Source organism: Rhipicephalus sanguineus, chromosome 11 (assembly GCF_013339695.2).
Source record: "Rhipicephalus sanguineus isolate Rsan-2018 chromosome 11, BIME_Rsan_1.4, whole genome shotgun sequence".
NCBI lineage: Eukaryota > Metazoa > Arthropoda > Arachnida > Ixodida > Ixodidae > Rhipicephalus > Rhipicephalus sanguineus.
Genome location: NC_051186.1, coordinates 89,846,250 through 89,860,300, shown reverse-complemented (window position 1 = coordinate 89,860,300; position 14,051 = coordinate 89,846,250). Strand labels below are relative to the sequence as shown.

The following is a 14,051-nucleotide window of genomic DNA, read 5'->3' as shown; positions in this document are numbered from 1 at the left end:
GTAAGGAGGGCAGAGGTGGCGGCGTTGCGATTTTAACTTCTTTAAAAGGTTATGATATTCTTCGAGAATATAGCGTCGCTACCGAAAATTACGAAGTTCTATGCATTAAAAAAGAAAAGACGGTATTTGCGGTTTTATATCGACCCCCTAATGCCAACCACTCTGACTTTTTTCAGTTTTTAGACAATCTGCTGTTATTTGTAAATGAAAATGGCTACCTGCTTACACTTGGTGGGGACTTTAATATCGACATGACGACCAGTTCAGCAGCTACTACACAGTTTTTGTCAATCTTGGAGTGCAATGACTTCTACAGAGTAATCAAATCACCTACGCGTGTAACTGCTACTACGTCATCGTTACTAGATACTTTCATAATAAACTCGATTATCGATAACTCAAAATCGGGAATCATAAGCCATGACATCAGTGATAACATGCCCATATATCTTTTCCTCGAAAGAAAGATGTCAACTAAAAGCACGTTCACTGGTAATGCAACGTGCCGCAAGATATCGGCTCAGTTACTTGACAAATTCCGAGAAGCTGTGCGCGAAACAGACTGGACTGACATATTTTCCATTAAGGATGCCAATGAGGCATATGACAAGTTTATGAACAAACTAAAAATGCTTTACTTTAAATCATTTCCGATTCAGAGCTACCGAAATCAAAAGCCATCGCGCAAGCCCTGAATTTCTAAAGAATTCGTAAGACAAATCAACAAAAAGAATAAACTTTACCAGTGTTTTGTCGAGTCAAAGGACTTGTCGAAGTGGAAAGAATATAAACAGCTTAGAAATAAATTAAACAAAGAAAAAAAAGGCAAAAGATGACTACTACACGCCTATATTTAATAATGATTGCATGCGCAAAACTAAGAAAGTATGGGAAAAAATAAACGATACACTAAATCGCAGGCCAGCCACTACACGAATAGGTACACTGAATATCGATGGTACTTCTATAGGCGGCACAGAACTTGCGGACCTATTCAATGATTTCTTTGTGAAAGTGGGATGCGTAGATCATGATATTCAGCCCACACTGCACCTAACCTCGTTAAGGGAGTCTCTATTTCTAAAGCCTACTAACACTTCTGAGGTGATTTCGACATTTTTATGTCTGAAAAATAGCCGCAGTAGGGATATGGATGATTTAGAAATCAGACCATGTAGGTATGCCATAGACCTTCTAGCTCCTGTTATAACGCACATTTTTAACGCGTCCCTGTCGACTGGAGTTTTCCCTCGCAATATGCAAGTAGCGCGAGTAATAGTTATACATAAAGGGGGTGATAAAAGCCATATTGGCAACTATAGACCAGTTTCTATTCTTCCTATATTATTGAAGGGCCTTGAAAAAATTATCAACGTCCGTATTGATAATTTTTCGCAGAAACGTGACTTGCTAACTGAATGTCAGCACGGTTTTCGAAAAGAACGGTCTACGGAAAGTGCATTAAATATGCAAAAGGATCTCATTCTTCGGAACATTGAAAAAAAGCTTCTAACGTTAGGGTTATACTTAGATTTTAGCCAAGCTTTTGATAGAGTCAACCACCAACTGTTGCTTACGAAACTAGAAAGATACGGTTTCCGAGGAATAACACATGAACTTATTCGCTCTTATTTAAAAAGTCGACATCAGTTTGTTGAAATTAACGACAACAGGTCACAAACAAAACCTATAACAGCGGGTTTGCCTCAAGGTAGCATCCTTGGCCCGATATTTTTTTCTTTATTACATTAATGATATTGTAGAAATTAGTGATATGTGTAAGTTTGTCGCATATGCAGATGACTGCTCCATTTTGTTTACAGGAAAAGACTTAGAAGAAATAACGCCTATAGCTAGCACTGTCTGTAAGAAAATACAACGCTGGTCAAAGGCAAACTGCTTGATTCTCAATGAAGCCAAAACAAAATGTGTCATTTTCCGTGCCCAAGGAAGTTCTACTACATTCCCAGATAACATTGTTCTAGGTCCGTATACGATTACCATTACGTCCTCTATAAAAACACTCGGAGTTATATTCACAGCGCACATGTCCTGGAATGATCATGTTGGCAATGTTTGTGCAAAAGTGCGAAAAGTTGTTGGTCTTTTAAATCGCTATCGAAATACATTACCCTATAAAAATAAGCGCCTCAATTATCATGCTCTCTTCCACTCACACCTCACTTACTGCTCACTCATATGGGGTAACACCACCGCACAAAATATTCGGATGCTGGAAACACTTCAAAAGAAAGCAGTTCGAGCCATTGCAAATGTTTCTTTCTCCGAACATACGGAAGAGCTTTTCCGGCAAATTAAAATAATAAAAGCTGGTGACATTTGGAAACTGAAAACTCTGCAATGCTACAAGAGTGCTATGCTAGGAAAAATAGATTCATTTCTAACCCTCGCAGATCTACAAGAAAATAAAAGTACATATTCATATCGCCGTCAGGCCCCATCGCAAATCCCTTTTTCGCGTACTAATTATGGACAACAGCGCCTTTGCCATACACTGCCTTCCCTGCTTAATCATTTCAACAAACAAAGTGTTGATGTGTTACCGATAAACAAAAATAAAATGTTGGACCTGTTCCTGTAGCGGCTCAATGACAGCATGTGTTCGGAAGGAAAAAATCAAAGCGGTTTTTTTTGACATGCTGCTGCTATCGTACATTTCTTTCTTTGTTATAAAAAAGTGTTTGTCGGTTGTACTTTGTAGTTGCTGTATACTTGTTTTCATTTATACACTTCCCTTCCTTTCATCCCAATGTTCATGTTATATTCAGTTGAAATGTTATTATTTCTTTAATGCTTTATACTTTGTAACATGCTTTCTTCCATTGTTTTGAAACCAACATCACCACTGTCTGCCTGGGGGACCGGAGCTTTGTCAAGCCGAAGAACTTTCAGCTTTTTCTCCGGTTCTCCCTTTTTCACCTTATGTATGAAATGGTGAAAATAAAAGATTTTGATTGATTGATTGATTGAAATTTACGATTGTTTTCAGATATCTGTGAGTAAATATTTTTGTTTATTTATTTTATTTAACAATACTGCCAATCTCTTCAGAGATAATAGCAGGGAAGGCACATGAAAAATACTATATGTTTGCACAAGATAATATATCGTTATACTCACAAAAAAGTCAAAATTACACACAAAATATGTACTGCAATATATGGAGACAACCTTGTCGCTTTATGGGCATTGTTGAATGCTTTTATGAATTTTGGTAAGTGGACCTACAGTCAACAGTACAGATCTATTTTGAACTTTTCTGCAGGAAACTTAACTGCACAATCATGTGTGACATATTTTGACGCCGTATGGCAATCTAACGCAACAAAAACCGTACAACCTGCCTGCCATCATGGTTGCATATGTCTCGAAAGTGATGCTAGCCTTTTGTACTAAATTAGTTGCCTTGAAGTGTAGGCTGACACCAAGTTTCTCGGGTATCTGATTGCTTTGGATTGTACTTGCACGCTGGCATGCTGAAGTGCACATGTCAGTGTGCATTATGATACGATTTTACACCCTGCTTTCATGTTGCTTTACTGCTGTGAATTATGTATAGTGCTCAGGTTCTACTGTGTATGTTGTTCCACGTATTCAGTATTGGGAATATGTTGCGTGTACCTCGATAGAAATATATACATCCTTACATTGACAAGAGACGGCTACTGTTTTGATTCCAATAAAATATTGCAACCACTGGTTCTTGTATCAATTGAAATATCACTACTTCTCGCGCATATAAATGAAAGCACTGAACTTGTGCATGTAAAACAAATTGCTGAAACACTGTCTGCTGAATATAACTGGTTGTGTTTTATTACCAAACAAGTTGAACAGATGTTTCACACATTATGACACATTGTAGAGGACAGATAGGCAACGGAATGTTAGGCAGAAATCACAGTGTTCTAAGATAGATTGGGTGAACTTTTATCCATAGTAGCATAATTCAAGGTACCTGTTGTATAAATAAAGTTCAACATAATGAGCAGGTGGTCGAAGGAAAACACATATGATAAAGATTTCCCGTTTTTGTGCATATTTGCTACAGCCCTCATGTTTCTGTGTTATGAGTGCGAACTTCATAATTGCGAACAGGCCAACCTGTCTGCTGCTGTGAAAATACCACACTATTAATTGAAGATAACCATTATTTTCTGAATAACCACTGTTTCATTGAGGAAGGCGGCAATACCTAATTCTTAATTCGTACAACATCATCTGTGCTAGAGGAGGGCCAAGTACGCATGGACAATCACAAGAAAGAAGTGCAAGCATATTAACTTTTTTATTTTGCAGGGGACCTGTCCCTGGTAAACTTGGGGAAGGTTGTGCTTGACCTTGGGGCAAGCGTCGGGTATTCGCTTTAATGCGGAGGCGTGGTGCCTAACAAAAAGATTAATGAGTAAGATAGTAGGTAGTCTTCGAGTATGAAAGCAACTAAATACTGAATATGAGTTATAGAGTAGAGCTATGCACGGGCCGTATTTCCGAGCCCGAGCCCGGCCCGGGCCCGTTGACTTTGTCGAAGGCCCGCCCGAGCCCGACGGCAAAGGGCTGCGAGCCCGCCCGGCCCGGCCCGACGTAAGAAAACACAATCCCGAACCCGGCCCGGCCCGGCTTTTTGACGGTTCGTTGCGAAAACAAAACATCGTTTTCCGGTAATTTGGCATTTTATTGAGCATATCAAATATGATGAAACGACATACGACGAACAGTCTCTATTACACAGATTACAAAATACAAGTAGACGGCCTCATGCCAGCAACAATGGAGTTCGCTCGCCAAAGCCGTCACGTGTATGGGGTATGCCCATGCAAGCGTCAGCTTGCACGTAGGCGATCTACGTCGGCTCGCTCGTCGCTGTCGCGTGCATTTTCACTCATATGGGATTTGGCCTTAAATCTAACGCGAACAGTCGCGTGGCGCCGTCACCAGCTCAGGTGGTGTTGCTTCTGTTTGTCGGAGTGCAACAGAGGCAGTGCTTTACCTGCTCCCCTTTTGTGTAAAGTAGCGAATGGATAGGAGAAGCGGTAAAGGGTGGTCGCGGAAAAGGCGCTGTGTGTGTGCTGGAAAACAATTCCCGCTCATTCTCTATATTTCGGGCTTGAGTCGGGGTTTGCGCCGGGCCCGAGCCCGCCCCGATAAAACTCCAAGTAGCCCGAGCCCGGCCCGGGCCCGAGGTGAGAACATGTCGGCCCTCCCGAGCCCGGCCCGCGGGCCGGGTCGGGCTCGGGCTTTCGGGCTAGCCGGAGCCCGTGCACACTTCTATTATAGAGAACCACTGTATGCAGCGCTAAAGCGAGCATTGCGAATAAGCGCGAATTGCGGAAACAGATTATCGTTCAGCTGCTCAGAGCGAGCTGCTGCCCCTGCGTGCAGCTCGCGACAGTACGCGCGCATTACATACACTTAATGTAGGCGCGTTACAATGTTCTTGTAAGTCGGGCATCTGTGTGTGTAACTTTCATATGAGAACGCAGGCGGCCTTCCAACCGCTCAGAACACGCTGCCGCATCTGGACGCGCGCAGTTAGCGGCTGCAGAAATAAAGACAATTGCACCACAGCATACGCTCATGGAATGCACATACGTTCGCTCATCTGAAGATACCTTTGCCACACTGGTATTCACGAATTTAGCGCGAGCGAAGCATTTGCGATACATGGAGAAGCACTCAAGAGGGGACACGTTTATAATTTTTCTAGCGGCATGACACGGTGAACCGAAGAATTCGTAGCCGAGGGTGTTTACGTCAGCTCGGCCGGCATGACGCCCCACAAATTATGTATTCACCGTACGCAAGCGCAAACACACGCCGATGGTACAAGAACAGAAGTTCGATGTTGCGCCGACGGGTTAGACCCTTTGTACATACATTGGTACTTATGTAAGCCCACAAAGAAAGCACGCAAACAAGTGGTGGCGCTGTGGAGTAATGGTTATAGTGTTTGCTTTCGGTGCGTGTGGTCGCGCGTTCGATTCGTGTGTCGTGCGTACTTGTATGAAAATGTCATGATTGTGCATAAATACTTTGATGTCTATTTTATATGTCCTAGTGATGAATAGTAACGGAAAATGTGCGGTAAACGTAATATAGTGCCCAACATACATTTTTTTTTCATTTTGCAACCGCTCTAGGGCCTCGTAAAAAGGAGGCTTTAAAAGCTCTCAAAATAAGCAGAAAAAACTCTCAATGCGCTCTGTTCAAGCCCCCAAAATGTGGGCATGTTGACATGGATTCGTATCCGGCGGTGTCGTTTTGTCCGATGATAGGCTTATCGACTTGGTTCTTAAGTCGATGACGGCGCCGTGATGGTTTAAGAAGTCCATGCCAAGTATGACGCTCCTGGAGCACTGTTGCAGGATTACGAAACTCGCAGGATACGCGCGATTATTGATTGTGACTCTGGCTGTGGAGACTCCAGACGGCGTTATTAAACGGCCTCCAGAGGTGGATTTCGGGGCCTTCCTAAATTCCCAACTTTCTTCAACTTCGGGGCGAAGGGCCCACTGACGGCAGAATAATCAGCTCCAGTATCGACGAGAGATGTAACGCTGTGGCCGTCGACAATAACGTCGGGGTCGCTAGTTTGTCGTATTGCGTTGCTGTCAGGTCGTGGCATCGGATCACGGCTGCGTCGGTTTGTTACGCTGCTTCCATGTCGCGTCGTCAGATCTTCTTCGGTGCGCGATGTTTCGTCGTCAGGAGTCTGTCTGGTTCGCGTCGTGTGCTGAAGGTTTCGTCGCGGCGTCGTCGTCGTCGGCGGAGGGTCTTTGGTAGTTCGTCGTACAGCAACCGCACCTCCATCCGTTGCTGCTCTTAGTTTTCCGGATACGGGCTAGGTGACCAGACCCGAGTTGGGCAAGTGTAAAGTTGTCAGGGTGTCCACTGCGCTCCTGCGAGGTAGTCAGCGATGTCACGTGGCCGTTCACCTCGTTCTGGACGTGGCGCGTTGATGGCAAATCCACTCAGGCCCATCTCACGGTAGCGGCAGCGGCGGTAGTTGTGACCAGCCTCTCCACAATGGTAGCAGAGTGGTTGGTGGTCGGGAGCGCGCTAAACGTCGATCTTCCTCGGCGTGTATGCCTGGCCGGCTGGCGGGCCGCTGGTGGCGGCGGCGTTGGTGTCTGGCGGCGGAACTGCCACGGTGGCGCAGCGTCTTGACGTGGACGAGGCGGATGGGCGTTGCGTCGGGCTGTAGCAGCGTAGCTCATGCCTTCCGGCTGACGCTACGGCGCTTCGGGAAACGATGGCCGAATTTCCTCACGGACCATGTCGGCCGTCGAATCCACATGAGGCTGCGCCGAAGGTAACAGCTTGCACAGCTCCTTCTGCACGACCGCTCTGATGGTTTCCCGTAGGTCGTCGGTGCCTAGCGAGTGCGCTTCGGTGTAGCCTGTAGAAAGGGTTGAGCGGCTGTATTGCTTCGTCCGCATTTCGAGTGATTTTTCAATGGCTAGCATCCGTTAGGAATTCGGTGACTGTCTTCGGTGGGTTCCACAAAAGTCCTGCAAAGAGGTCTTGTTTCACTCCCCACATAAGGAAGCGAACTTCTTTCTCCTCAGGCATCGCAGCATCGGCCCAGCGGAACAGTCGCGTCGTCTCTTCCGTGTAGACGGTGACGGTCTCATTCGGTAGATGGGTTCTTGCTCCCAGCAAAGCCCCGGCCTTTTCTTTGCGGACGATCCTCGTGAAGGTATTCAGGAACGTCGTCCGAAAGAGGTCCCAGGTTTGAAGTGTTGATTCTCGGTTCTCAAACCACGTCTTTTCGGCGTCTTCTAAGTAGAAGTAGGCGTGGAGCAGCTTCTATACAGAGTACCAGTGGCTGAAAGTGGCAGCTCGTCGTAAGTCTCCAGCCAGCCCTCCGGGTCTTGAAACGATGATCCACGGAAAGTCGGTGGCTCCATTAGCTGCTGCATCACGACCGTTGTAGGCGACACCGCGGCCGCCATTGTGGCTGTCGTCTTCATCGTTGTCCTCCTGATCTTGTCGGGTAAGGGTCCGTATTCCGGTGGGAGACCTTGCTGCCTGCGGCTGGCTCGCTGGTCAGTGTTGGAGTCGATGTCGCCTTGAAGGTGTAGGCTTGGGCCACGGCTGGAGAGAGGTGTTCGGTACATGGACCGGGAAACACAAGGCAGCAATCGGCGTGTCGAAGACGAAACTCCTTTATTTGGCCGAACTTGTGACCAGGAAAAGAAAAGTCAAAGGACAGCATACACACTGCACACTGACAGCGCCGAACAGAGCGTCGGCCGTTGATAAACTGCTGTGCGATAATGTGCGTCGGCATTTATACATGTAGCATCGTACATTCGAGCCTTATCGCTGGTGGCCGTGTTAGTTCGGCTTGCGCAAGGCGGTGGCTACGCGTGCAACGGACTAGTTGCATGAAAATGAGAAAAAGAAGCTCGCGTGGCAATATATCGATTATTTTTATTACTTTATAGTTTAAAAATTATTTTGAGAGGATAGAATAATACCTCACTGAAAATATTTTCGATAAAGAACAAAAACAAATGTCCTGCCTCCGCTCAGAGAAACATGAAGCCGCCTAAGCGATCTAAATACGCCTTTATCATGACCCAGACTCCTTCTTTCTGACTCGTTGGCCATGATTTCAGACTCTCCAGTAAGTTTTGTTCAAGAGAAACGTGACAATATAAATGTAGACATTAGAAAGCTAATAGAAACTCATGGCTCAAATCAGAATATTAGGATAGAATAGGATGAGATTTTCCCACCAAAACCTAAATTGCAATCTTTCATATTCTTAAATGACAGGTTACGGGATTTCCTGGCACATGCACAAACAAATGCCATAACAGCCACGGATGCGCCATTGATGAAAAGGCAGGCTTAGGAACTGCCGCCCATTCGCTTGGCTGGTCATTATCTTTGAGGCTCCCAGATTTCACGGCAGTTTCTGAAGCTGGGCTTGTTGCTATCATTCTGGCGCTTCGTAAACTTCTACCGAATGAAATCAGTGCGATCATAACAACAGCCTCTTTTTCAATATGTACCGCTTTTAGAGCTTCAGATAACTCATGAACCCTAATGACGTCCCGCACATTAGTACCGCCACAGCTGTAGTTCCGAAAATTATTGTGGGTTCCAAATAAATGAAATGGCCGATTGCTTAGCGCGACCGTCCCTGGATGGCCTTGTAATGTTGGTACTGGCGGTAGTGGAATATGTAACAGCGATCACTTATAGAAAATTAGCAATTCGTACAGATATGATGGAAAGATTACGAAATGGACGGACTGTCAGCATTTAAAATTGCTATAGAAAATTCAATGGAGTCAATTTAAACGATATGAAGTTACAACCACATTTCAATGTCATGTCCCCCCATTAAACTTATATTTACTCAGGGCTGGACTGGCGATAACGCCACTCTGTCATTTCTACCAAAAAATAGAAAATATTGAACATTATTCTTTATCATTTCCCAGGTATTGAATACATACAAAAGGATATATAGTTATTCCATTTTCGAAAATGGGTTTCTGTTTTACTGCAGAAATATCACTAAGCTTTGGTGCCTCCGTTTTGGGACATTGCCGCAGGGGTATAATCGATGCGGTTTGTAATTTTAATCCAGCCACAAAACGTATTCCATTTTAATCCCTACTTTAATAGTTTTGTTTCCAGCATTTAAAAATACTTAGTGTTGAAATGTAACAGTCTAAATTGAAATCATTTCCAAATTGTTCTATTCATCGGAACACAGCTGTCTGGTCTGCTCGAAATTGCACAATTTTTTAAACATGTTGTCTGTAATTTCTTTTTTCGGTATTTTTCTTAATGTAGTTTTTCTTTTTTTAATGTAATACGCACTTTTGAACTATCAGAGACAACTTACCATACGTAGACTTGGTCAATCCCCTATAGCGGGTATATGCCATCATTTTGAGGAAACAAACAAGGAAATCATGGGAACAGCGCGCCCGCTTCTATAGTTTCTTGGATCACACGTGACCTGACTGTTGTGTTTGCCAAGTTGGCAGCACATGTAGAGCGGATGTTAAGTATAAGTTCTAGCGGAAGGCAAACCCAATTTATTTTACTAGAGGTTCATTGACTGACCTACAAAACTGACAATTGCAATTGCATTCGCTGGGCCACAGAGGTTAAGCGATTCTATCAACGCGTGGACTGTTTCAATCTGGTGGAGAATTCTGCGGCACTGAGATTGCAACCACAACCACCTTGCACGCGATGGGTATGCTCTACATCTACACTTTCGAATTACAAAAATAAGCATTTTGGCGTGCAACTCACGGGCGCCTATAAAATTAATGTTATCAGTGAATTTGGCGTTAAAGGCTGCGGAGGCCTGAAAGTTAACCAAGTGGTTTTTGTTGTACCGCGCCCTAATATTCGCAACGAATTAAACTATGCTGTTCCGCGTGGCTGCGTTGTCCTACTGGTAATGTCATTCGCTGGGAGAAAGCTCCTTTTCAATGAAACAGTTTTGCTGCCGTTGAATATGTGTTCCGATCAGATATCATGACGACAAGGGCTGATGACCCCAGCTGTGGGCTTTAGCGTGTGACTGCTCACAGTTCCCGATAGAAAGGTTGAATCTTTCCGGCAAATCTTGACGAAGTATTCATAGGTTTATAGCACAGCTGGTGAAAGTGCGGTTTCCGAGTCTAAACGCTTCATTAAGCTCCAGCCTGGGGTATTTCTTGTGGAGCTGCACACTAGCAAAAATGCTAGCTGTGCCATTTTCTCGCTCACAAAACTGAGTATATGTGGAAAACTCCACAGTAAACGCATTTTGTAATATTTCATGTCATCGTTGAAGTTGCATGTTACAAATCATAAATTAAATCAGAAATCAGAAGTTTATTTGCATGAGTATGCTACTTAGAACTTGTTATCGGCAATGTTGATGTCACAGTAAAGAAAAAAATGCTGTGAATTTCTGCAATTTATCTTGCTAAGATGTGAGCTGAGTGCGTTGCAAATATATACAAGAAGATGCAGCCTAACTAATACGCTTATTTAGATGATTCTAATTGTGTTGTGTTTCTGAAATTTCAGGAGGTGTTTATGACCTGCACGAGGAGATGCTTTACATGAGTTCTGATCACAGCTGCGCAATATTTATGGTCACAAGATTGTTCGGTGGTCAGTCCTTTTATTTTGCTTTTTTTGTTTTCAATATTCGTCTTCGTACGGTTTAAGGAAGTCAGCTACAAGGATTTCGTAAAATTATTGGCATATGCATGCTGGGGCAAATGTTTTCTATTAGCCCAAGATGAAGGTTTGCGAGAGTGCTGGCGTCAACCACTGGTGACTGAAGGGGGCTAAAAGGCGCACTTAGTGCGCATTTCGATTGAGGTACACAAACTAAAGCTAACATTGCTTTGATCAAAATTGCAAATTTGGTACAAGGTTCCCGGGCCTTACAGCCAGGATGATTCCCTTTCGAGAGGCTGTCGACCCCGCTATGTATATGTTCGTGTATGTGTGTTTGTACGTGTCTGTACGCACGAAATGAAAAAAAAATTGGGCTGTTTTATCCAACAATATCTGCCCTCTGGCTACGCGTATTCAAGGTGCTTTCCAGCATTATAATACTAGCATGGAACAACATGGAGCCGCTAATTAGTACTCCTAAAATATACAGCCCAGATGGGACCAGGCTTCCGTGGACAAGTTCATGGATGCTATTGTAAGGGTTACGTAGAGGATTATGTCGATAAAAGAGAAATGAAATGTTAATCGCAGAAGTCCAAGCCTCTATGCAACCGACTGCTGTGCAAGAATAATAAAGTAACCGATGATTTATATATAAAGTTCGTCGCGCACGGCTCTTCAGTACCCGGGATAATGTCCACATTAAGACTGCGACGGTGCAGTATCCTTTTATTGAAGAGACAATGGCATTTCTCGAAAATGGCGTGCAACAGACGATGCGAATAATATATGGAGCAGCGAACTGCACAGGCAACGCGGAAGTGCCTGAAGAATCGGATCTAACATTGGCCGTGGCTTTTACGCAATGAAAAAGTATGATCGGTGACTTCAAAGCATGAGTAAAATATTTTGGGAGAAGCCGAATTCCCGGAGGCGCGACAAACGTTCACCAACCTAAAAGCCCAAAGAACATTTTGTGTAATACAAGCACCTGTCCACATCCCTCTCCCTGGCAATTAAGAGCCTCACACCGTCGCTCTAGCACACACACTGAGACTCGGAGTCTTCTATGCTGGCGTCGAAGGAAGAGGATGAGAAAATATTCTACAGTTAATTTGAGACAACATCGTAAGTCACAAAGCAATGGCAACAAGTTATAAATGGCAAAGGGCTTCTCTCTCTTCGCCAACCCTTTTTCAAACATGCAACAAGGAATGCTCTCGCGCACAACAGGCACAAGCGAGGAAATAGACCAACCGATGTACGCTATGTATGAACAAGCTGGACATATCGTACACACTGGGGGCATGCAGGAAGGTGATTCTTCGGAGTCACGCTATATCTATGAGCGGTGGAAGACCGTACTGCTCGTTCCAGCTCAAGGAGATCAACGCTGGGCCGTCCAGCTGACCCAGAATGCCACCAAGAACCGTGGGTTAGTGACCCCCGTCTAGGTGGCGACTAGTGCCTTGAAGTGGCAATATACAATGACTTTACTTGATTCTTGAATGCAAGATGTCAATTCGCGCTATAGTGATTAAAAATGAACATAACGTTTCCAAGGAGGAATCACGTCTACCTGCCCAGCAGTGGCGTGAATTCGCCATACATGCAGCTTCTCAAGAACGAACATCCAGACATCCGTCTTGCCAGGATTACTGCGTTTAACCTTGGCACAGAAAGAGAATAACAAGGTCACACTAGGGCATTATGTATGGTTCCAGCTTGCACCTAGTTAATAATGCTGAAAAATTGTAGTGTCATCTCTTGACTCGGTATGCTTATGTAACAATAAGAGTGTCTAATATTGCAATAATAGCAGCTGTGAAAGCGTAGCAATCACCGTGTCAAGAGTGAACACCACCAATTACAAAACATCAATATGATTCTTACTTGCGTCAGCATAAAAAAGCCGTATTCTCCAATTATGTGCACCTATTTGGTTTCTATATGTGCAGGTGCAGTACCCTTGACTGGTTCTCGCTTAATTTTACAGATATGAGTAGAGAAGCAGAGACACTCGTGCGTTTCAGTAACTCCGCCAAAAGCAAATCATTTTTTTAATATTACCTATCAGGAAGAAAGACGTGAATAGAGTAATAAGCATGATGGGTTTTCGATGATCAGTTGCGATATTATTCACCGTTTTGCAGTTTCTGACCTTGTTTGCAGATACACTAGTGAAGCGCACCTGTCTCTTCTTCTAGGTACATTCCGCAGCTACGATTTGCGAGTGAGAAATTCGTCTATAGCAAGAGGCCCTCGAAGAGACTGCGTTCGAAAATTCAAGAGGCGTGATCTTAGAGGGCAGGTGATTTACAGACCGATGTGTCAAGACATACTCCACAGCAAGGCGGAAAGAACCATGCTAAATTCGACACTGAAGGGGTAACCGTTGACCAACTTGAGCGCTAATGTATTTCTTGTGAACATATCTACATACATGAAGGCAATCTATAAAGTGAATTTGAGCACGTTATTCTGACATCACTTCCTGATTCTAAGATTTACGACTAAGTACTTGTACTTTCGTAAGCTCGCACGGTATTTTCTTTAATTATTCTTCTGCTGCTACTTGGGTGCTTTGCCTAATAAAAGAAGCTGTCAGGCCTTCATTTCATCAGATCCTCAATGCAGTAAAAAAGCAGAAAGAACATACATTGATGCTTGCTACTTAATAGAAAATTCTTACAATTTAGGTACATTATATTTCCACACGCGACGGAAATCTTGTTGCAGGCTTTGTTACATCTAATTGTATTGCGGTATTATGAACGAAATCCGCAACAGTGCAAATATATTGCGTAATATTTTATTGTACTGGAAGTTAATTCATATCAAATACCCTCCATTTCTTGAGGTCCTCTGCCGTCCTT

The 14,051-nt window shown here is 43.9% G+C and overlaps 1 protein-coding gene across 1 annotated transcript in view; it reads left to right on the top strand.

Annotated features, from left to right (window-relative positions):
- Window positions 1-13,790, top strand: part of LOC119373619 (uncharacterized) — a 37,035-nt gene extending 23,245 nt beyond the window's left edge. Inside the window, exons 4-5 of the mRNA XM_037643669.2 lie at window positions 11,077-11,163; window positions 13,383-13,790. Of these exons, the coding sequence (XP_037499597.1) occupies window positions 11,077-11,163; window positions 13,383-13,567 (272 nt within the window). The 3' untranslated portion in view covers window positions 13,568-13,790. The remainder of the gene's footprint in view (window positions 1-11,076; window positions 11,164-13,382) is intronic.
- Window positions 13,791-14,051: the final 261 nt, after the last annotated feature.